The 25,126-nt window shown below is 44.3% G+C and overlaps 1 protein-coding gene across 1 annotated transcript; it reads left to right on the top strand.

The window, feature by feature from the left end:
- Positions 1-503: 503 nt before the first annotated feature.
- LOC310789134 (protein NLRC3-like) lies at positions 504-24,305 on the top strand (the record flags this gene model as incomplete). The annotated part of the gene is made up of 10 exons (XM_083650727.1): positions 504-1,200; positions 6,179-7,970; positions 10,146-10,319; positions 11,307-11,477; positions 12,939-12,985; positions 18,026-18,134; positions 19,623-19,870; positions 20,258-20,439; positions 23,356-23,387; positions 24,143-24,305. 10 exons carry the CDS (start codon positions 504-506, stop codon positions 24,303-24,305), a joined length of 3,615 nt encoding a protein of 1,204 aa, XP_083506853.1.
- Between the last annotated feature and the right edge of the window lie 821 nt (positions 24,306-25,126).

The following is a 25,126-nucleotide window of genomic DNA, read 5'->3' as shown; positions in this document are numbered from 1 at the left end:
TTTGATACTTTTTAAGAAACTGTAGTTTTTGTATTACTACACGAAGCTTCCATAAGTGGGTCCAAAATTACTGAAGGTGACAAGCTGCACAATGTAATCATGCATGCCTACATCCCAGATGAGTATGTACCACAGATCTTGAATGCTGATGTCACTGGCCAGAAGTTGTATGAGGACTACGTTTTAGAGCGTATCAATGGAGAAGTCAGCCTCTGGGCCCCTGTGAAGAAAGAGAACAACAAGATGTTCCTGTCTGGGAACAAGAAGATTACAGTGAAACTCAGAGACAATACTGTGGATCTGAAGGAGACCAAGGACCTGTTTGCAAGGCTGATGGTATCTGCCAGGTCAAACCGAGACATCAACCAGAAAGAGGCCATAGGAAACTATGAATTCACTCTGACACCAAGGGCACTGTTCGCTCCTGATGGAACAATTCTACCATGCCATGACAAGTTCAAGTTAATCCATCTACTTGAAAAGCTGACAAGAAGACATGCCCCATGAAGACCATCAGCCGCCTCAAGCTGGAAGGGCTACCCACCAAGATGCAACAGATAAAGGATTCACATCAGCCAAGTCAGAAGATAGCACTGGTGGATGGCATGGTGCTTGTGCAGAAGCTGAGCAAAAAAACAGCGACTGTAGTGACAGTCAAGGGTCTGAGTGGCTGCTTCAATGACAGACTGATGCAACTAACACAAGATTATGATGAAATCATCCTCGTGTTCGACACATACAGGGCAGATTCTCTGAAGAGTGAAACCAGAGATAAACAAAGACAAGGAAAAGCTTCGATTCAGTATCAAGTCAGAGATGACACCATCAAACACATCCCAATGAGCAGGTTCCTCTCCCATGACAAGACGAAGGCTGATCTGACTGACTATCTTGCTGCCAAAACTCTAGAGTACAACAGGGGATCCTCAAGGCTGATCATCACGTCTGCTTCTGGGCACACTAGGAGCAACAAAGACCTACTCTTTGAAGAAAATTACCACGAAGAAGCAGACACACTGCTGATCCACCAGGCTGTGCTGGCTTCACAGCGAAACCCACCTGATGCACAGTTGGTGTTCTTCTCGCCAGATACAGATGTTTTAGTGCTAGTCACAGCAAACTATGACTTCTTGCTGAAGAACACGTCCATTTCTATGGCCTCTGGTGTTGTGCAGGTTGAACCACTGTGGCGAGCTCTAGGTAAAGAAAAAGCAAAGGCTTTGCCAGCCCTCCATGCATTCACTGGGGCCGACAACACAGGGAGGTTCTCCCGTATAGGCAAGGCAACCTGGCTGCAGGTCTACCTCAAAGCAGATGAAGATGTTATCAATGCTCTGCAGATGCTTTTAAATGAAGCAGACGGAAGGAATGCTGTCAACACTGGAATCCTTTGTATGTGCAGCTTACTCACCAAAGAGTATCACCATCAAGACAATCCCTCAACTGCGATGGCATCTCTTCTGCAAACATAGGGCAGAAAGTGACAAGCTCCCTCCAACATTTGGAGCTCTGAAGCAGCACATTTTGAGAGTCCATGTCCAAACAAGGGTATGGGCACAGGCAGCCATTGCTCTGCAGGATCCGCAGCTGGATCCCCTGCAAAACGGGTACTTCAAACACTCGGATGGCATGTTGAAACCAATGACCACAGAGGTCCTCCCAGCTCCAAAGGCCATCCTTGAAATGGTCCAATGCAAGTGTAAATCTGACTGTTCTTCTGGCAGATGTTCCTGCAGAGCTAAGGACTTAGCCTGTACTAACATGTGTCAGTGCAGCAGTGCCAGAACGATGACGATTACCAAGCCGTGATGCCCGAAAGCGATGATGATGTATAGAGACTGTCTAATGAAAAATGTTGCTTAAATCATCATACTGTGGTCTAAATGTGCATGTCATGATGTTTAAGATGGTTACAGAAACATCCAAAGTTCACATTTGATCAATTTTAAACTCAGTTAAAAAAATATGTTAACTCCTCAATAAAAATAACTGAGTATCTGACCGACTGCCTGTGGTGTGCAGTTTTTTTACCCATATGGTGGACTATGTATTTCAATGGGATGATATAAAAAAACTTTTTTTGAGGAACATGGAATATGAAACGATAACCTTTCAACACAAAGATATTGCAAGAAAACAACCAGACGGGGTCATTTTTGACCAACTCATGCATCTAAGGTTAATCTTGTAAAGTGTTGTAGATTTGTAACTACCACCATTGGATTCCTTGACCCTGAAAATGTAGGTTTAGAAGTTAAAATCAATGTTCCATCTTATTTACAAGCCAAGATATTACAAAACGTCCATTTTATGGTGGCCCTTTTGTAAATTCCAATATGGCCGCCACAGAGACATTTGGGCAAATGGAAACATTGATTTTCTGATTTCTTATAAAATAACCTTTCCAAAAATGTATAGTTTTGCTAATCTCCCAAAAAATCCCACAAAATTACATAGCGAACCTGACTATAGTCTTAGTCTACTCTCTCTCAGTCTCTCTCAAATATATATTATATATATATATATATATATATATATTTCAATCATGAGAGACCAGTGGGTAAAGTTTAACAAGTGAGCTTTATTCACGAATGGCATGGCGGTTAGTTCTATGGCATGAAATGGCATGGCAACTAATTCTATGGCATGGCAGCATGACAACTGATTCTTTGGCGTAATGATGGTAAGATGACTCTCTTCTTGTGGTGAGAGAGGAGGGCATCTACTCAGACTAGGATAGAGAACCCCCCCCCCCCCCCGTAGGGGATTCTTCAGGAGTCAAGACGTTGGTGGTGGACTAGGGAGGTGGGTGGGGCGAAACGCAGCTTCAGAGGAGGGGATACGACCTGCCCAGGTACAGCGACCATGGAGTTGAAAGATCAGGGAAAGAGGATGATGACGTGCTGAGCATGGCTATATGTACTGCCACCTCATAGCCTCCGCAGTGACGTCATATTGGCATGTTGACAGGGGCTGATTGGCTATTGAGGATGGGGTGATGAGTCACACGTCATAACGGACATCACACTAGGATTACACTTGACTTAGGCTGGGAGCTGATGCCTATTGTGATGTGAGGTAACATGACTGGTCTTCATCTTGAAACTAGGTCGAGACCAACATATATATATATTACAATCATCTGTCTCTCTCTCTCTGCCCTCATATATATAGACCGTGGCAGAGAGAGAGAGACAGGCAGAGAGAGAGAGACAGGGGGATAGAGAGAGAGGGGGGAGAGAGCTGAGACAGCTGCTCTTGTCTGCACACACTGTGGCTCCAGAGATGTGGAGGATAGCACAGTTAACTTCACAGAGTGCAGCCTGAGAGATGCGTATTCCCAGTAACAATACCAATGGTCAAATACATACCCATATGATAATAGCTAATGATAATACTACCCATGCAACAGTGCATATTTGAACAAAGCTCTCAAGTGTTGTTAAAGAGCATGGAGCAGGGTAATTCCTTTGCTAAATGTATACTTAACCTTGTCCCTATGTCCATTTGAAAAGTTAATGCTTCATTAACACCTTAAGTGCCATAGCCGAAATAATTCGTCTTACATAATCCAACGCTTAAGTGCCAGAGCCGAGTTTACTCGTCTTACATAAACATTTTTTTTTTTTTGACGGTGGGACATCAATCAACAACTTTTACATCTTCGAGATCACTATTGGAGCAAGATAATGTGTATAATCTATTTTACCGACCCACTAAGTGTTGACAGTGCTCCCCCAGACGACCGAAATCAAAGAAAAAACTGCCGCGGGACCAAGCCGTTCAAGGAAATGCCGTGGCGATTTTACAGTAACAGACTTGTCTTGCCTGAGAGCGGCCGCGCACCGGCAGCAGCACACAGAGAGCGGAGAGCGATTTGCAAAATAGATCATAGGTGAAACACACTTTGAAACACCTCAGAAAGGCCAGAATCAACATCTGCCCATCGCCCACGCATTCCCCGGCCCATCTTGACTCGCACAAGGAGCGTCTGCACGCAGGCAAGCAGGCAGGCAGGCACACAGGCAGGCAGCAGCAAAAGCGCTTCTGACACGCCCGCTGTACAGCGGAGGGAGGAGGGAGGAGGGAGGAGGGAGGAGGGAGGAGGGAGTTTGAATGAGAGGGGTGTTTCCTGTTGTTATGGAGGAAATTACTGTTCAAAACTATTGTTTAGAATGTCTGACGGTCTTACTGATGCAAAAAATGAATGGTTAAAGTGACTGTTTCACAAAAAGCCATTTATCTCTGAATAAATTTCCAGACGCTGAAACCATGCTGTACTCAACGGCTAATATCTACATAACTACTAACTCTGCAAACTAACTCTTTTAGACAGAGAAAGCACACATTCTATTAGTTATTTTTAGATGATTGGTGTTCATGAATTCTTAACAGAAAAGAATCCTCGGCTGTCTCTAAAATGAGCCAGAATCGTCAAAAACACCCCTGGCACAACTTACCTACAGGAATGAAAACATGGCTGGCATTCAATGTGTTAAAAAAAAAAAAAAAAAGTTTGAAAAAAAAAATGGAGAAAACACCTTCCTTTTTCAGAAGGAAATAACAGACTTTTAATCTGACAAGAAAAAGCCTGCTACGTCACAGTGGGGAGTGGCTCCCGCGTGCGTGTCTCCCTCTCCCCTCCCACTGTGCTTGTCTGCGCTGTGACACGCTCTCTCTCTCTCTCTCTCTCTGTGTGTGTGTGTGTGTGTGTGTGTGTGTGTGTACGCTGTGTGATACGCTCTCTTTCTCGTCTCTCTTCACTCGAGGGAGGGGGAGGCTGCGGCTCCTTCCTCCCCAAACAGCACAGCACCGCTGCTCTGCTCTGCTCTGCTCTGCGCCGGGCTGTCTGCAGCCTGGGGTCCGCTCTGCTGTGCGGGAGAAAGAAGGAGGAGGAGAAACCGCCACCTCCACAGCCAGCCACCTCACACACCCCAACTGTTTAATAGTGCCCGGCTCGCATGCCTCTCGGTCGGCTGGCCGGACAATATGCACCCCGCTGCAGCAGCAGCTTCGGGAGGTTTTCTCACTGTGTTCGGGACTTCGGCTCTAACTCGGCCAGATGGCTGGACACATACGTCACTTTTGCGCGCGTGTGTGTGTGTGTGTGTGTGTGTGTGTGTGTGTGTGTGCGTGCGTGCGTGTGTGTGTATCGAATTACAGTCCGCACCTCGGCCCGCCTCCGCTCGCTTCGCTTGCTTTCTCAACTCTCTCCGCGGTCCGTTGTTTCGTAGCTGGGCTGTTCCTGCTCTCTTTCACTGTCAAAATTAGGCTGAGGCCATCATATGCATGTGCATAAACATTTGCTACCTCCTCTTCCTCCTGAAAACCGGCGTTAGCATCCATAGTGTGTGACTGACAGCCCTGACCTAAGTGACGACAGACAGAGGGACAGACAGAGGGACAGACGGTCATGCCTGGCGACTCCCCACTGTGACGTCAGAGTTTTGGGATCCAAGATGTCAAAATAAAAGTTAAAAAAGTATAACGACCCCAGAAGTCACTGTAGTGTATTTGTAAGTGTCTTAATGTGAAAATCGAGTTCCTCCATAATTCACCTACACATTGACTGATTGGGGTCTCTAACCTGCCCCATGCTCTTTAACTGGCACAAGAAAATACCAGATTTAAGGTACCTCCATTTAAAGAAGATTTAGAACCGATTTAAAAAAAGAGTGTGATTAATTTGCGATTAATCGTGATTAACTATGGAGAATCATGCAATTAATAACGATTAAATATTTTAATCGATTGACAGCCCTAAATGAAATGTATATAGAGTGAGTCTACTTTTATTAGACTCACACTTATGTCCAGACAATAGATTTGTGAAGAGGGGCAGGCTGCCATTTTAGTATAGAAAGTATCTGCTTGTTCAACACAAAAGTTGCCAACACAAACAATAAAGCACAGTTTGTGGGAATTATCAGCACAGTGGAAAAGTGCCTTTAGAGAATCTGATTGGTTGCGTGAAACTCCCTGTTGCATGACGCTAACCCTTAACTGCCTGTTTAGTAATAATAACTGACTGTACAACAGCTTATACCTTAAACTCCATTAAACGCCAGGATGAGCTTACTAAATAAATTCATGTTTAGAATATGGACATTTAACAGGAAATATTAGCATTACTCGTAATTACTATACCATATTCTCTCATTATTGTCTGTTCATTCAGAGACGCTTGCAGAGTGCCAGAGTAAACACAAATCCAACGTGATGAAGAAGGTTCAGCGTTTGTTTGAGGGAATCACAAACTCAGAAAAGTTGATACTTCTGAAAGAGATCTTCACAGAGCTCTTCCTCACAGAGGAAGAGATTGGAGAGGCCGACAATAAACATGAATTCAGGAAGATTGAAATGGCATCCAGGAAACCAGTGAGCCCAGAGAACACAATCAAAAGTGAAGACATCTTTAAACCCTTACCTGGAAGAGATAAACCAACCAGAACAGTGCTGACAAAGGGAGTGGCTGGCATTGGGAAAACAGTCTTAACACAGAAGCTCACTCTGGACTGGGCTGAAGACAAAGCCAACCAGGATATGCAATTCATATTTCCATTCACTTTCCGAGAGTTGAATCTGCTGAAAGGGAAACAGTTCAGCTTGGTGAAACTTCTTCACCACTTCTTTCCTGAGACCAAAAAAGCAGGAATCTGTAGGTTTGACAAATTCCCAGTTATGTTCATCTTTGATGGTCTGGATGAGTGTCGACTTCCTCTAGACTTCAAGAACAATGAGTTCCTGGATGATGTTACAGAGTCGACCTCAGTGGATGTGTTGCTGACAAACCTCATCAAGGGGAATCTGCTTCCCCTTGCTCACATCTGGATAACCACACGACCTGCAGCAGCCAGTCAGATCCCTTCTGAGTGCATTGACATAGTGACAGAGGTGAGAGGGTTCAATGACCAACAGAAAGAAGACTACTTCAGGAAGAGTTTCAGAGATGATGAGCAGCAGGCCAACAGAATCATCTCCCACATCAAGAATTCACGAACCCTCCACAACATGTGCCACATCCCAGTGTTCTGCTTGATCACTGCTAAAGTTCTGAAGCATCTGTTGAAAACCTGTGACACAGAAAACCTGCCCAAGACCCTGACTGCGATGTACATCAACTTCCTGGTGGTCCAGTCCAAATTGCAGAGTGCCAAGTATCATGAGGGAACTGAGACAGATCCACACTGGACACAGAACAGGGACATGATTCTCTCTCTGGGAAAACTGGCTTTTGAGCAGCTGGAGGAAGGCCACCTGATCTTCTATGAAGAAGACCTGAAACAGTGTGGTATTGATATCAGAAAAGCCTCAGTGTACTCTGGAGTCTTCACACAGATCTTTAAAGAGGAGTGGGGGCTGCACCAGGACCAGTTCTTCTGCTTTGTCCATCTGAGCATTCAAGAGTTTCTGGCTGCTGTTCATGTCATGGTCTCATTCATCAACACTGGTGTCAATCCACTGTCAGAAGCCTCCAGGTTGTCTAGGCTACTCAGACCCAGATCAGCAGTAAAATATCTCTACCAGAGTGCTGTGGACAAGGCCTTACTGAGTCCAAATGGACATCTGGACTTGTTCCTCCGCTTCCTCCTGGGCCTTTCACTGGAGACCAATCAGACTCTCCTACGAGGCCTGCTGCCACAGACAAGAAGTAGCTCACAGACCAATCAGGAAACAGTCCAGTACATCAAGAAGAAGATCAAGAAGAATCCCTCTGCAGAGACAAACATCAATTTGTTCCACTGTCTGAATGAGCTGAATGACCATTCTCTAGTGGAGGAGATCCAACAGTACCTGAGATCAGGAAGTCTCTCTACAGTCAAAATCTCCCCTGCTCAGTGGTCGGCTCTGGTCTTCATCTTACTGTCATCAGAAGAAGAGCTGGACGAGTTTGACCTGAAGAAATACTCTGCTTCAGAGGAGGCTCTTCTGAGGCTGCTGCCAGTGGTCAAAGCCTCCAATAAAGCTTTGTAGGTTCATACATAAGTGGATAGACCAAATATATTAAATGAAATATATATACATTTTCAAATGTGTTGTATATCTCTCTTACCAATTCTTCTTCAGGCTGAGTGGCTGTCAGCTGTCAGAGAGAAGCTGTGAAGCTCTGGCCTCAGTGCTCAGCTCCCAGTCATCCAGTCTGAGAGAGCTGGACCTGAGTGACAACATCCTGGAAGATGCAGGTGTGAAGCTGATCTCTGCTGGACTGGAGAGTCCACACTGTAGTCTGGAGACTCTCAGGTGAGTATTCCTCTTCGTGTTCAACAGACAACCATTTAAATCCTGATTTACATACACGTTACTATCAGCAATTATCACACGGCTTTGTTGAATGCTTGATTCTGATTGGTCGATCACGACATTCTACAGTCTGTTATTTCTGTGTATCAGACCATTGCTTATAACAGACAATTCTGATCACAGACTCCGGAGGCCGTGGGTCATATCAATCTGCAGAAAGAAGTCCAGTAAATGCTGTTGCTTTAATAATCAAATTAACAATGGGGGTGCCTCTCCTAGATGCATTTTGATTTCTTTAGTTAGTAGCCGTGTAATAAGCAGGATGATGTACAGCTCACATAAACACATACAGTATCATGTAGAGGACTATCTCTGTTCATGTCATTTTAAAACCAATTGTGAATCCAATATTTACCAAGACTTCCTAGTCTATGTGAATTACTTTCCATCATATGTGAATTACTTTCCATGATATGTGAATTACTTTCCATGAGGACATTTCATTGTTTCCTCTCCTTGGATTCAGATTCAGATTCAGATGACTTTATTTATCTCAGAAGGACAATTCATTTTCACAGCCTACTCAACACCTTAAAAGCTCACAGGCGAGGAACAAATACTCCTGACAGACATGACAAGACATAACATAACAGCATGACATAACAAACTAGAACGAATGCAACGGAGACTTATGCCTCCGCCATTAGTTCATTCTTGAGTCCAAATCGCCATTTGAGGCAAATTGGAAGAAATTCCGTCAAGGCGCTCCTGAGATGTTGCGTTACAGAGCTTAGAAATTGGGTGTGTGAGGTCACAGTGACCTTGGACTTTGACTACCAAAATGTAATCAGTTCATCCTTGAGTCCAAGTGGACGTTTGAGGCAAATTCGAAGACACGCCATCAAGGCATTCCTGATATATTGCGTTAAGAAGCTTGAAAATGGCATTCGAGAGGTCACAGTGACCTTGACCTTTGATCACCAAAATGTAATCCGTTCATCCTTGCGCCCAAGTCGACGTTTGAGCCAAATTGGCAGAAATTCCATCAAGCCGTTCTTGAGATATCGCTTTAACGAACTTGGGAATGGCAATAATACGTATTTATAAATGGTGAATCTATCATTTACAAAGTATGAGAATACAATCATTAAACAGATTAGAGATTAGGTTATTAATCAGGAATAAAATGTTTATAACTGTTACTAATGCTTAGTGATGTATGAATAATGCTTTATAAATTATGAATTATGTATTTACTAATGGTTTATTAATGCTTTATAGTGTATAGTTATTATAAAGTGTTACCACGTTGGGTGCTGCTCAGTGATTTTCACTGCACAGTGCACAGTGAGGTTATCGTTTCACAGCACACTGTGGGCTATGTCACTAATCACAGTAACGTGAACGTTCACAATCATGACCACTAATCATTACATAATGTTAGGCAAACAACAGATGACTAAATAAATGGTTAATGATAATTGAATGACAGCAATAGCCAATGAGCTGCATTGAGTCATTCTGGTAAGAAATCCATGGTGCATCATGAGAATACGGCACTTTAATTGAATTAAACTTAATTGTAAATTCTATTACTATTGTATCAAACTTGGGGAGTGCACTTAGGGGGACCTGATGGAGTGCAGTGCTGAAATCTTGTGCAATTTGGCATAGCGCCACCTACTGGCAACACAGAAAGTAGTTTATCTTAAGAACCGTTCTTCCGATTGACTTCAAACTTGGGGATTGCACTGCTGGGAACCTGACAGAGTGCAGTGCCTAATTTAATGCTATTTGGCATAGCACCACCTATACTGGCAAACACAAAAAGCGGTTTATCATTTATGAGTGCTAAATGGAAAATATTTTAAAGTTGTTTGTCTCCATCACTAATTCTCATGCAGACTGAGTGGCTGTCAACTGTCAGAGAGAAGCTGTGAAGCTCTGGCCTCAGTGCTCAGCTCCCAGTCCTCCAGTCTGAGAGAGCTGGACCTGAGTGACAACATCCTGAAAGATGCAGGTGTGAAGCTGATCTCTGCTGGACTGGAGAGTCCACACTGTAGACTGGAGACTCTCAGGTGAGTATTCCTCTTCGTGTTCAACAGATGACCATTTAAATCCTGCTTTACATACACGTTACTATCAGCAATTATCACACGGCTTTGTTGAATGCTCGATTCTGATTGGTCGATCACGACATTCTACAGTCTGTTACTTCTGTATATCAGACCATTACTATGTATAACAGACAGTTCTGATCACAGACTCCGGAGGCCGTGGGTCATATGAATCTGCAGAAAGAAGTCCAGTAAATGCTGTTGCTTTAATAATCAAATTAACAATGGGAGTGCCTCTCCTAGTTACATTTTGATTTCTTTAGTTAGTAGCTGTGTAATAAGCAGGATGATGTACAGCTCACATAAACACATATCATGTGGAGGATTATCTCTGTTCATGTCATTATAAAACCAAGTGTGAATCCAATATTTACCAAGACTTCCTAGTCTATGTGAATTACTTTCCATGAGGACATTTCATTGTTTCCTCTCCTTGGATTCAGATTCAGATTCAGATGACTTTATTTATCCCAGAAGGACAATTAATTTTCACAGCCTACCCAACACCTTAAAAGCTCACAGGCAAGGAACAAGTACTCCTGACAGACATGACAAGACATAACGTAACAGCATGACATAACAAATAAAACATAGCATACCATGTCAGAGATAACAGATCAGTTGATCAGATCAGTTATGAACATGAACAAGAAAAAATATATATACATATATTGTATATGTATAAACATGAGAACATGTACAAGAAATAAATGAAAGATATAGTGTTGACACATAAAATACCAGAAAGGACTTCTGATATTCTCTCACAAAGTGAGTGGAGAACTAACTCAAACTGGACCAAATTAAACCACAATGTGGATCAGCTAGTCAACTTTGAGGGATTTACCATTTGTGTGTGTGTGTGTGTGTGTGTGTGTGTGCGTGTGCGTGTGCGTGTGCGTGCGTGTGTGTGCGTGTGTGGGCGTGTGTGTGTGTGTGTGTGTGCAGACTGTCACTCTGTCTGCTCACAGAGAAAGGCTGTGCTTCTCTGGCCTCAGCTCTGAGCTCCAACCCCTCCCATCTACGAGAGCTGGACCTGAGTTACAATCATCCGGGAGCCTCAGTGAAGCTGCTCTCTGCTAGGCTGGAGGATCCACACTGCAGACTGGACTCTCTCAGGTATGGAGAGGCAACATTACCTACTGTAGAAGGATGAGAGTAGATGTACCCAAATCAATTATTCTGAAAGCCTGGTGTGGCAGCTAGATTTCTTTCAAAAATCTGTAACCCATGCATCAAAATGAAGCTTACAACATGTCGTTTGCTCTGTTTTAATTTCCTCGGATTGAAAAAAACTGACAAAATATTCGTAGTAATATAGATGTTTTACCTTATATTTCAGTCAATGATAAACAGTGTAAGATGTAACATGACATGATGTATGTATCAGCCATAGGTTTCATGGAATTTTGACATAGGGTTAGGGTTACAATAGTGTAATACACTAACCCAGTTTCTGGGGGCGGGTGTGGGTGTGTGTGTGTTTGTGTGTGTGTGTGTGGGGGGGGGGGGGGGTATGTGGGTGGAGGGGGGTGGTGGCGTTCACACAGTTCATAAAACTTAATCTAGTTAAAATATCTAGGTAAAACCTAGTTGGTATATAGCCGGGCTGCAGTGTAGCCAACTCTTTTCCAAGGAAACTATAGGCGGTGTGTCCATATAGCTTCTTTTCCTCAACTCTAGCGTCTTTTTTCAGTTGTTTCCAATGAGGAGAGAGCGTATGTGAGCGCCTACGGCCATCTAAAGAGAGTGTGCTGCAACCAGTGTCTATTCTCAGAGCGCTGCGGGGGTTTTGTGCGCCGGCTCCCAGCGTTTCCAGCTGAAAATATCTGAACTTTTCAGAAAGACGCTGGTGTGGGGTGCTCCTTTTCTGGCAACGGATCATAAGGAGAAACTATCACAACAGAGACAGAAAGGAGTGATGCACTAAATCACCGTGTTGTTAGCTAATGTTAAATGTCAGCTATCAAGCTAGCTACTGCACGAGCTAACGTTACTTTCAGACTGCTTCCTTGCATATTGTGAGCTGAGATCACCGCTCCCCAGCGTACTTCCAGCGTTTAACTGCCAGAAAAAGAAGCTATATGGACATAGAGCCTTATTGGCTGCTCAGAAAGTTGCTTATTTTTACACCAATTGGTCTATTTTGTGTTTTAAAACAAATACATTTTGTTACAAAGTTTCCTCCCCTTTCTTACAGTGGGGGAGTCAGGGGGCTGGCTGTTGTGTTTCACAACATAAGTTGTTGTTTTTTAACACTGGGGGAGTCGGAGGGGAGTCTAACCCAATAGAGCTGGGGCAACTTAGTGTTAATTTTTTAATTTAGTCTTAGTCTGAGTCCTGTGTCAAATGTCCTTGTTAGTTTTTATCATATTTAGTCGACATCATCCTGTTTTTATTTAGTCAAGTTTTAGCCGACTAAAGAAATCAGAAGATACATTGATAGATAATATTTGTAGGACAGCTATTGATTATCAATCTTATACGCTAAGGAAACTTATGGACTTAAAGATGAAAGCATAATGTTCATGTTTCATCATCAAAGATAATCTGCTGCTCTGACTTTGTTTATTCCCACAGAGTGGACCATGGTGGAGTCCAGAGGTTGAAACCAGATGTGAGCAGATGTAAGTGTGTATTTAGGTTGATTCATAAAACAAAACACACATTTAACAATTGAGATGGAAAGTCCCTTTACACCAGCGTTTCTCAACTGGTGGGTCGCGACACAAAGGTGGGTCGCGGGGCCGTTTTGATTGGGTCACGGACATTGGCCAAAAAAAAAAAAAAAAAAAAAAACTTTTTCTTTTTTCCATATTTCATTTGAGTTAAATTCAGATTATTGAAACTGGATTAGCCTGACCAGTTTTACTTGTTTAACAATCTGAAGCATATGCTCTGCCTGTGATTCAAGAGAAGTCTGCCTTTTCATTTCATATTTAATTTTAGTTCAATTCAGATGATTGAAACTGGATTAGCATGGCCCCAGTTTAATTAAAATGTATGACACGTTCACTGCCAATGACGTGTTGATACGTCAAAAAAAATCCAACGGTTGACTGCCAATGACGTGTTGATACGTTAAAAAAAAAAAAAAAAAAAAATTGACGGTGGGACGTTGATCTAACCCTTTTACATCTCTTATATACATATTGGAGCCACCGAACGTGTACATCCCATTCCACCGACCCACTAAGTGGCGACAGTGCTCTCCAGACTAGAAAAAGCGGAGCCAAAACTGCAGGGGAACGCGCGATGAAACCATTCTCATACTGTAAAATGGATTGGCGAAAACGCTTACGCTTTCGCTTTCGCGCTGATTGCTGGCGGTGGGGGATTGCAAATTTGCATAATAGATTATGGGTGCAACACACTTTGAAACACGCAGCATAAATAAGACCAGAATCGCAAAAGAAACCCCGTTTCTTGGGGTTTCTCAACCGAAACCCCAAGAAACGAGCGAGCCCATCCTCGCCCAGAGGCCGCCAGCAGACAGGAGCAGCAGCAGCAGCAGCAGCAGAAACGAGCTTGTGACACGCCCGCTGCAGCCAAGAAGAACACACACGGAGGGAGGAGTTTGAAGTAGAGGGGGGTTTCCTGCTGTTATGGAGGAAATTACTGTTCAAAACTATTGTTTAGATGTCTGACGTCTTACTGATGCCAAAAATTAATGGTTAAAGTGACTGTTCTATCGAATTTCACAAAAAGCTATTTATCTCAGCTTAAATTTTCAGATGCTGAAACCATGCTGTATTCAAGTGCTAATGCCTACATAACTACTAACTCTACAAACTAACTCTTTTAGACAGAGAAAGCACACATTCTATTAGTTCTTTTGAGATATTTTGTGTTCACAAAATCTTAGCAGAAAAGAATCCTCGGGTCTTGAAAGATGAGCCAGAATCCTCAAAAAAAACCTCTGGCAGAAGCTACCTACAGTAAAAAAAAAAAATGGCTGGCAGTGAATGTGTTAACTAAAAAGCATATCGCTGCTGTCGTTCCAGGACCTTGTATCTCCAAAACAGAAACTTTTCAGGAAGTAAAAAAAACCTGTTTGCTCTTAAACTACTGAACCAAATGTCGTCAAAGTTGGCACATGTCTTAATTATAGTTAGTTTCCCGCTGAATGTGTCATTACTTTATAAATATCTGACCTGGATAAGCTCAAATGATGTTGTTTATATTATCAGTCCGACTTGGAAGTGCTTTCTCATGGCCAGTCAAGCGGGAGGCAGCCGCATCCTCATGCACGAGCCCCCAAGCTCCAGGCCGCGGGCGCGCGCGTAGGAGCAGCAGGATTGCCCCTCGCCTCTCATGGCCGATTTGGGGCTTTCGCATGGGGTGAGAAATAGTCTGACATAACGTAACGTAAACGTTACTTTATTCTCGTCAGAAAGCACTCCGATTTGCATGTTAAAACAAGTTTGCAGCCTAGGAATAACTGGAAAACATTTGATTGATATATTAACGTCAGAGGAAGCCAGGATGAGTCAAAACGATATGAGAAATACACAGCGCGTCTGCCGTGTGTCTTTTCCGGGTTTAGTGTCCTGCGTGGGGGGGTACACACGGAGGTAGGGGGGGAATTTCGAGGTTTGACTGACAGATTGAGGGCGAATGGCGTTACGAGATTTACTCCCAAGCTCGTTTTAATGCTTTTCCATTGGTTGCATTTGTTAAAAACCACACAGAGACGTGAAGGGTGACCAATGGCATTGATTCATGACAAAAAGTAAGAAAGTGAAAAAAGTGACATTCGAGGTCCTGGCCCGACACCGACGATATAGCCTGCCTGTGATTCCTTTTTATTTCATATTAGTTAAATTCAGACTATTGAAACTGGATTAGCATGACCAGGTTAACTTGTTTTATTATTATTATCATTATTATTAACTTGTTTAAAAACATATAGGCATGTAATTCAAGATAAGTCTGCCTTTTATTTAATTTTTCATACAGTTCAAATAAGACTTTCTGAGCATGACCAGTTTGACTTGTTTAAATTTAAAAACATATAGGCCTGTAATTCAAGTCTGCATTATTTCAATTGGTTTTTAGCCCTAGTTGCACTTCTGTTGCACTTTTTTGTTCATTTGAGGTTTATAACAGTGCATGAAGGCATTGTGTATTAAGTTAATGCGCTATTTTTTGTGCAATAAATTTGAGTGGTTTAAAAAAAAATCTGAAATTTGGGTCGCGACTTCATGACAAGGAAAATAGTGGGTCCTGAGGCTACACCAGTTGAGAACCACTGCTCTACACAGCAGCATGTGACATATTCATTCAAGACCTACTGAGTAGACAGTGAAGCCTACCTCCTATAGAGCCAAGTGTCCACCAGCTCCATGTGGCTGTCTGAACAGACCCACGCTCATGTCATCTTGTCAGACACATGCTCATGTCATCTTGTCAGACCCACACTCATGTCATCTTGTCAGACCCACGCTCATGTCATCTTGTCAGACACATGCTCATGTCATCTTGTCAGACCCACGCTCATGTCATCTTGTCAGACCCACGCTCATGTCATCTTGTCAGACCCACGCTCATGTCATCTTGTCAGACCCACGTTCATGTCAGCTTGTCAGACCCACGCTCATATCATCTTGTCAGACCCACGCTCATGTCATCTTGTCAGACACATGCTCATGTCATCTTGTCAGACACACGCTCGTGTCATCTTGTCAGACACACGCTCATGTCATCTTGTCAGACACACGCTCGTGTCATCTTGTCAGACACATGCTCATGTCATCTTGTCAGACACACGCTCGTGTCATCTTGTCAGACCCACGCTCATGTCATCTTGTCAGACCCACGTTCATGTCAGCTTGTCAGACCCACGCTCATATCATCTTGTCAGACACACGCTCATGTCATCTTGTCAGACCCACGCTCATGTCATCTTGTCAGACACACGCTCATGTCATCTTGTCAGACCCACGCTCGTGTCATCTTGTCAGACTCATGTTCATGTCATATTGTCAGACCCATGTTCATGTCATATTGTCAGACACATGTTCATGTCATATTGTCAGACCCATGTTCATGTCATATTGTCAGACACATGCTCATGTCATATTGTCAGACCCACGCTCATGTCATCTTGTCAGACCCACGCTCATGTCATCTTGTCAGACCCACGCTCATGTCATCTTGTCAGACCCACGCTCATGTCATCTTGTCAGACCCACGTTCATGTCAGCTTGTCAGACACATGCTCATGTCAGCTTGTCAGACCCACGCTCATGTCATCTTGTCAGACCCACACTCATGTCATCTTGTCAGACACATGCTCATGTCATATTGTCAGACCCACGCTCATGTCATCTTGTCAGACCCACGCTCATGTCATCTTGTCAGACCCACGCTGATGTCATCTTGTCAGACCCACACTCATGTCATCTTGTCAGACACACGCTCATGTCATCTTGTCAGAACACATGCAGGACTGACAAACATAGAACAGGTGTGTATTTTTGCTGTAGTGCATCGTTGCCCCAGTGGCGGTTCATCATCATCATCAATATCATCAGTATATAATGGAAGCTAGGGCTCTGTTTGTTTGTTTCTCTGTCTGTCCTATAAATCCCACTGATGACATCATCAGTGATGTCATAAATCCACTGATGACATCATTATTGATGTCATAGATTCACTCACACACACAAACTCACAAGAGAGACTGAGCGAGAGGGGGAGAGAGGGGAGAGGGAGAGGAGGAGAGGAGAGGAGAGGGGGAGACACTGAGGGAGAAAAAGAGAGGGGGAGAGAGACTGAGGGAGATAGAGGAGAGGGAGAGAGAGGGGGAGAGACTGAGGGAGAGAGAGAGGGGGAGAGAGACTGAGGGAGAGAGGGGGAGACATTGTGGCAATGCAAGTCAATAACAATATAGTTTTGTGACAGAACTTTCACTTCAGTGATTTTGTTTCACAAATACTGCGTAGAAAACTGCAGGGGAAGCCATCTCCTCCATTCACTATTCACTGTCTGTGTTAGTTAGTTAGTTAGTGAGTTTTATTTTCCACGGTGTCATGCAGCAAAGGTGCCCATAGGGTTTAATCCCAGGAAACGGGATTCCCAGGAAATGCCATCCAACCCATTTCCCGTTTCCCGGGAAATTAATGACGGGAAACCGGGAAAGAATGTTGATGTATTTTTACATGCAGAACATATTGGAATAGGAATATATTTAGAAATATGCCTACAGTTTACTTTCTTAAAATATATAGCCATTTTAAAAGAACATGTAATATATTTAGGCTACTATAAGCATTGTAAGTCATTAAATGATCAAGATGTAGGCTATGGGAATTTCGGAGACATCAAAGTGAATCAATCAACCAACAATCAATTGTATATTTATATAGCGCCAAATAACGAGGTATCGCAAGGCAGATTTTAAGATTAAATACTAGCTTCTCCAACAATGCTACAGCCAGTAATTTGAAAATTCATATCCTTTGGAGAGTGGAATTCATTTCAGATTTTATTTCGGCGTATTTTGGCTAGCGCCTTTGTGCACTGTGCACTGGTGGAACACACTGAAACCTTATTGCACCTATAGCCTTAATAAACACAAAGCGCACAATGTTTTTTCCTTTTCCTACTATATAGCCTACACTTCTGACCTGCTTGAGGGGATTGTGCCATGACCGTTAATACAGTAGCCTACGACACGCAGGATGACCTGCTCCAGCACCATGCAAACTTTGCCAACAGTGAAAACGGCAATCATTACAGCCCAGCCCCGCGTCCTCGGTTCGTGTGCCCCAGGTTGGGCAATGGGGGGTGGAAATGAACTGATAAATGGAAAAGGGGATTATGGCTGGGCACGACTGGAAGACGAGAGCCAGAGCACAAATTCAAAAGGACACGGTGCCAGGCAGCATGTTGATGTGTGTGTAAAAGAACGTGAAAACGGGCTGATCGATGCGTTTACGGCTGCATTCCTTCCACGGCAGTTTCCACAACTCTCCAAGAAAAATGGTTGCCATTTACTGTGGAATTACGTTTAGTTTCGTTTGCCTTAATTAATAATTATTAATGCCACCAAATAATACATTAGGTCAGGTTGGGAACGAATAGGTATATTTCTCCTTGATGCATAAAAAAAACTATCAATTTCCCAGGATTCCCAGGAAAGAGGGCTTAATTTCCTGTTTCCCAGTATGCCTCATTATTCGGGAAAAATATTAAACCCTAGTGGTCTTACAATACACTACATGCATAGCATACAGGAGCCATAAAAAAGAAAGAACAGAATATGATATATCTCTAAACACGTCAGACGGTAACACAATTTTAACACCTCAAACATAAAAAACCATCCTACACTGTTGGTAGGCATTTAACACAAACTGAGCGACCTGCACACTTTTTCAGTAAACAGGTACTGAAGTCTACAATCAGGATTCCACATCTCAGCTGTGCACAAACTGAGCTCTGAGCTCTGCTCAGGTTAAGGGTGATATAGTGCTCTGGGTGATATATGGGTCGATTTCCGGTTTTACCGGTTCGGTTTGGTGTACGAGCCCAAACCGGTTTGATCACGTGCGAACCGAAAAAACCTAAAACAAAATAAAATAAAATAAAAAAATTAGCGTTAGGGATTATTCGTATTAGCCTCTTCTCAAGTTGCACTAGTAGGGACATTTTTTCTTATTTCTTATTTTTTCTTAAAATCTGTGGAATTCTGTGGAATGATTTTTTTTGCTGATGTAGATGTACAACAACCATATTATAGCATAAAAAATGTCTTTGAGCAATTCTGGCCACTTAAAATATGTTAAATCAACATGGAAATATTGTGAGAATATTATTCAATCAATATTATTTAATAAACTCTCTTTAAAGTATAAATACAATAAAGTTGCATGAATAAATTATCTAATAATCATGTACAAACATAAATATTAACAGGATAACTGTGTGTGTGTGTGTGTGTGTGTGTGTGTGTGTGTGTGTGTGTGTGTGTGTGTGTGTGTGTGTGTGTGTGTGTGTGTGTTGGGGGGGCGGTGGCGATGGGTGGATCTCAGTGCTACTGGGTGCTGGTGAATTTGGTAATGAACGGCATCTTGACATTATTTTCTGTCAGGCTCCTCCTGTACTGAGTGAAAAGCTTGGTATAATGGAGAACAGCCTCTCAACATCCACTCAACAAAATTGCAAAGTGGGGGCAAAGTTGGCATCCTCTCCTCCATCACAGCCCACCACTCAGCAGCACTGACTTAATCTGCATCTGATTTGTCCATGTGAATGTAGTGTAGCGGTGCCATTCCTCCTGGCTGAGAACTGGGATGACGTCACTGATATTGTTCCTGCCACCAGCCACCTTGGTTGGGTCAAAGACTGGGAGCACTTTCAAGAGTTCCATGCTGGGGTGCCTCTCGAGGACCAGGACAGCTTGCAGCATGGTGGAGCAGCTGGCCAGCTGGCCATTGCCTCCTGGAAGAATATTGAGCAGGAGAGCCGCTCTTCCTCTTCCTTCTTCTTGTGTATGAGCCCATACGGTCCTGCACGGTCCCTAAGACTTTGTGTATGAGCCCATACGGTCCTGCACGGTCCCTAAGACTTTGTGTATGAGCCCATACGGTCCTGCACGGTCCCTAAGACTTTGTGTATGAGCCCATACGGTCCTGCACGGTCCCTAAGACTTTGTGTATGAGCCCATACGGTCCTGCACGGTCCCTAAGACTTTGTGTATGAGCCCATACGGTCCTGCATGGTCCCTAAGACTTTGTGTATGAGCCCATACGGTCCTGCACGGTCCCTAAGACTTTGTGTATGAGCCCATACGGTCCTGCATGGTCCCTAAGACTTTGTGTATGAGCCCATACGGTCCTGCGCGGTCCCTAAGACCCCACTGTAGCTGCCTTTTACCCATTTCCATGACTCAGAGGATGTGGAGGATGTGGAGGCTGCAGGGCTAGCTAACCCTCCTCCGATGGACGAGACGCTGGCTGTCCACTTGGCACCAAAGCCTTACACCGCGAGCAGGAAACCCACTCCCCCCAGTAAGCAGTGCAGATTCTTCCATAGCTCCTTGAGTGTACATCTGATCTTTGGCGGGGACTTGCTGGTGAGGATACGTGATCCTCCCATGTGCTACGTCCTGCCGGCAACTGCACAGTGTGTGTGTGTGTGTGTGTGTGTGTGTGTGTGTGTGAAATTACACAAAATTTGGCCCTGCACTCCATCAGGCCACCCTAAGTGCACTCCCCAAGTTTGAAGTCGATCGGACAAACGGTTGTCGATATAAACCGCTTTTTGTGTTTGCCAGTAGATGGCACTATACAGAATTGCACGAAATGTGGCACTGAACTCTGTCAGGTCCCCCTAAGCACACTACCGAGTTTGAAGTCAATCCAACAAATGGTTTTCGAGATAAACCACTTTTTGTGTTTGCCCCTAGGTGGCGCTATGCCGAATTGCACGCAATTCCGCACTGCAATCAATCAGGTCCCCCTAATAGCACTCCCCAAGTTTGAAGTCGATCGGACAAAGGCTTCTCGATATAAACCGCTTTTTGTGTTTGCCAGTAGGTGGCGCTATACAGAATTACACGCAATTCGGCATTGCACTCCATCCGGTCCCCCTAAGCGCACTCCCCAAATTTGAAGTCTATCGGACAGACGGTTCTCGAGAGAAACCACTTTTTGTGTTTGCCAGTAGGTGGCGCTATGCTGAGTCTGTGTGTGTGGGATGGCGTGGTATCGGTCGGCAGGCCGACATCACGAAAGTGACATTGGGCCATAAAAAATAATACTCTGATACAGATTTTTTGGCTTATAACAAGAGATAAATCAACTTTTAACACAGGAGGGGGAAATCTGCTGGAAATCTGCAGAGTTTTCTGTGGAGTTCTGTGCGCGCAGATTCCGTCTGGGCCTTATGAGACATAAAAACAGTGTGTTGTTACAGTTAAATGGTTCTGCTAATTTGTATTCAGTGTTAGTGCTGGTTGGCATACCAGCTTAGAGGTGCATTATCGCCACCAACTGCAGTCACATTACAGTCATTTATGGGCTCCACACACACTCAAAATGTAAAATTCGATATACCGGTTTGATACGGTTTTTGGGGGAATATCGAACCGGTTTCAGAAGTTTCAAAGCGACCCATGCCTACTGGGTGATAGATACGTTTAATCAGACTGTACGTTCTCAGTTTTGTTTAACACAGAACTTCTTCTGACCATTTGTTTAGTAAGTGTGTTATCAGGCATATTAATCAATCTGTTCCACAGTCGCACTATGTCACCCATCCCATGGCACCACATAGGCTACTGCAATTTTGGGGCCATTTTATGCACAACCAGAATACAGTGCATAGTTCATGTGTTTGCTTACAGTAACCCCAAACCTCTCTCAAAGCAAAATCAGAATATTTGTCTGATATCAATTTGTCCAGAGTTCCATGAGACACTATGATCACAACAGTCATTCTTCTTCATTCTCTCCATTCGACTATAGATTATTTTCAGTAGTGAGACTTCCTCTATAGCAGCCACAGGGAGAACTGAAGACACTGGCCTCAGCAAAAGGTGGTCAAAACATCTAGCGAGCCCAGACGCTGATTCAGCTGAAGAAATCATCCAGGATGATTCAGCACTGGACCATGATTGGTACAGATGTGTTAACATGCAGCGTGGGTCTGTTCAGGCAGCGGTACCAGAGCCACATGGAGCTGCTGGACATTTGGCTTTACGCTTACCAGAGTCTTCAGCACAAGACAGCACCCCAACCCACTGTGTGTGTGTGTGTGTGTGTGTGTGTGTGTGTATGTGTGTGTGTGTGTGTGTGTGTGTGCGTGCGTGCGTGTGTGTGCGTGTGCGTGTGCGTGTGTGCGTGTGTTTGTGCAGGTGTGCGCCTGTGTGCGTGTGTGTGCATGTGTGCGCGTGTGTGTGCGTGTATGTGTGCACGTGCGTGCGTGTGTGTGTGTGCGTGCGTGTGTGCGTGTGCGCGTGTGTGCATGTTTGTGCAGGTGTGCGCCTGTGTGCATGTGTATGTGTGTGTGCGTGTGTGTGTGTGTGTGTGTGTGTGCATGTGGGCGTGTGTGTGTGCATGTGTGCGTGCGTGTGTGCGTGCGTGCGTGTGCGTGTGTGTGTGTGTGTGTGTGTGTGCAGGTGTGCGCCTGTGTGTGTGTGTGCGCGTGTGTGTGCGTGTGTTTGTGCATGTGTGTGTGTGTGTGTGTGTGTTCGCGCAGGTGTGTGTGTGTGTGTGCATGTGTGTGTGTGTGCGTGTGTGTGTGTGTGTGCGTGCGTGTGCGCGTGTGTGTGTGTTTGTGTAGGTGTGCGCCTGTGTGCGTGCGTGTGTGTGTGTGCGTGCGTGTGCGTGCGTGTGCGCGTGTTTGTGCAGGTGTGCGCCTGTGTGCGTGTGTGTGTGTGTGCGTGTGTGTGTGTGCGTGCGTGCGTGCATGCGTGTGTGTGTGTGTGTGTGTGTGTGCATTTACACAGCCTGAAGCTAAACCTGTTTGATCAATTTTAAATAGCTTATTAAATCAACATCTTACAAAACACTTCCAAAGCATTACCAATATTAAATATATCAGATCAAACATTTATCAGAAATGTGTTGAGCTTTTTAACAGATGCACTGATTGACAGTCTACATGCTGTTCTGTATTTTAGTCATATAAGTCAAGGCTATATTAATAAGTTTGCTTATTGTAGTGATTTATCACCATGTCAGCTAGAAGAAAATAGAGGAAACATGAATCAATGTGGCTTAAATAATTGATATGTTGGAGATGAGATGAGAGAGCTGCTATTTAGCAACAGACACAAGCGCTCTTCTATGGTACATTAATGTTCTTCACTGTACAACAATAAGGAAAACTCAATGACTCAAGCTTGAATTCTTAAACGTATGAACTGTCACACGGAGATGAGAGACACAGAATCCTGATGAGAAAACGTTTTGAGCTTTATACTCTGTGCAGGTTTCTCCTCTCTGAAGTGAGCGTTATTTTAAAGATCTCCACTTTGTCCGCCCAGCCAGGTCAGAAGTGTGGGGTGTGCACGGCCAGGTGAAAACTGGACGCACAGACACTCACAGATGCATCAGTTATAATTCACACTTTACCCAGAGGTCAAATCCAATGATGCAGGATAAGAAGGTTCAGACAGACTGTGTGTAATGAAGACACCTGTGGCAGCTTCATTAACTGCTGCTCACGCTGAAACTGACCCCTAACAAGTTCAGATAGCAAACAGAAAGCATGCTGTGTAGGACGATCACAAGCTTCAGCAAAACACATGTGCAGACCTCTACTACTGAGAATGAAGATGTTGGATATAATGTGTCATCATGAAACTGAAGAAGTTAAAGGTCGAGCTGTTAATAAATCAACACATCATAAACAGATCTAAATAGAGTATGAATAGTTTCTGTATTGAGTCTTGTTCTCTCATCAGATGCATGTGAACTCACACTGGACCCAAACACAGCACACAGACGCCTCCTCCTGTCTGAAGACAACAGAAAGGTGACGCTGGTGGGAGAGGAGCAGCCATATCCTGATCACCCAGAGAGATTTGACTCCTGGGGACAGCTGCTGTGTAGAGATGGTCTGACTGGTCGCTGTTATTGGGAGGTGGAGAGGGAAGGATGGGTTGATATAGGAGTGACTTACAGAGGAATCAGCAGGAGAGGAGGGGGTGAAGACTGTGTGCTTGGATATAATGAAAAGTCCTGGAGTCTGTGGTGCTATGATAACAGTTACACTGCCAGGCACAATAACAGAAGCACAGACATACGTCTCTCCTCCTCTCCCTTTAACAGATTTGCAGTGTATCTTGACTGGCCTGCTGGCTCTCTGTCCTTCTACAACGTTTCCTCTGACAAACTGATTCATCTCCACACGTTCAACTGCACCTTCACTGAACCTCTGTACCCTGGGTTTAGGGTGTATGGTCGCTCAGTGTCTCTGTGTCAGATAGAGTGAGAGAGAAACACACTGTACAGGATCACACACACACACACACACACACACACACACACACACACACACACACACACACACACACTTCCACTAGTGGCTGTTGAGGCGTGTGTGTGCGTGCGTGTATGTGCAGCGCGCGCATAGGCGTCAACTTGGCAAGTAGAGAGAGAGAAACTCACCAGCTGCTCGTTAAGTGGAGCCCCGTCCACGTGCATCTCTATCCCTATCTCTCTCTCTCTCTCTCTCTCTCGCTCTCCCGCTCTCTCTCTCTCTCTCCATGCACGTGGAGCCCGTCCACGTGCATCTCTATCCCTATCTCTCTCTCTCTCTCTCACTCTCTCTCTCTCTCTCCCGCTGTCTCTCCTCTCTCTCTCTCTCTCTCTCCCGCTCTCTCTCCTCTCTCTCTCTCTCCCGCTGTCTCTCTCTCTCCCGCTCTCTCTCTCTCTCTCCTATCTCTCACTCCTCTTTCTCTCTCTCTTGACAGGATGAAGCTAGCAACATTTTTCTTTCTTTCTCTCGCCGCTCTCTCCCTTTCTCCTCTCTCCTCCCTCTCTCTCCTCTCCCTCCTCCCTCCCTCTCTCTCCCTCCCTCTCTCTCTCTCTTCCTCTCTTCCCTCTCTCTCCTCTCTCTCCCTCTCTTCTCTCTCTCTCCCTCTCTTCTCTCTCTCTCCCTCTCTCTCTCTCTCCCCCCCCCCTCTCTCTCTCTCTCTCTCGCGCAGATGTTTTTTCTGCCTTTGTGAAAACCAGCACTGACACAGGCTGAAGTGTTCACTTAGCTCAGCTGTGACACTTGTGTGCTCGCGCACACGCACACGCAAACACACA

This window comes from Poromitra crassiceps (genome assembly GCF_964638095.1).
Source record: "Poromitra crassiceps genome assembly, chromosome: 14".
NCBI classification, from domain to species: domain Eukaryota; kingdom Metazoa; phylum Chordata; class Actinopteri; order Beryciformes; family Melamphaidae; genus Poromitra; species Poromitra crassiceps.
This window is presented reverse-complemented; position numbering and strand designations above follow the sequence as displayed.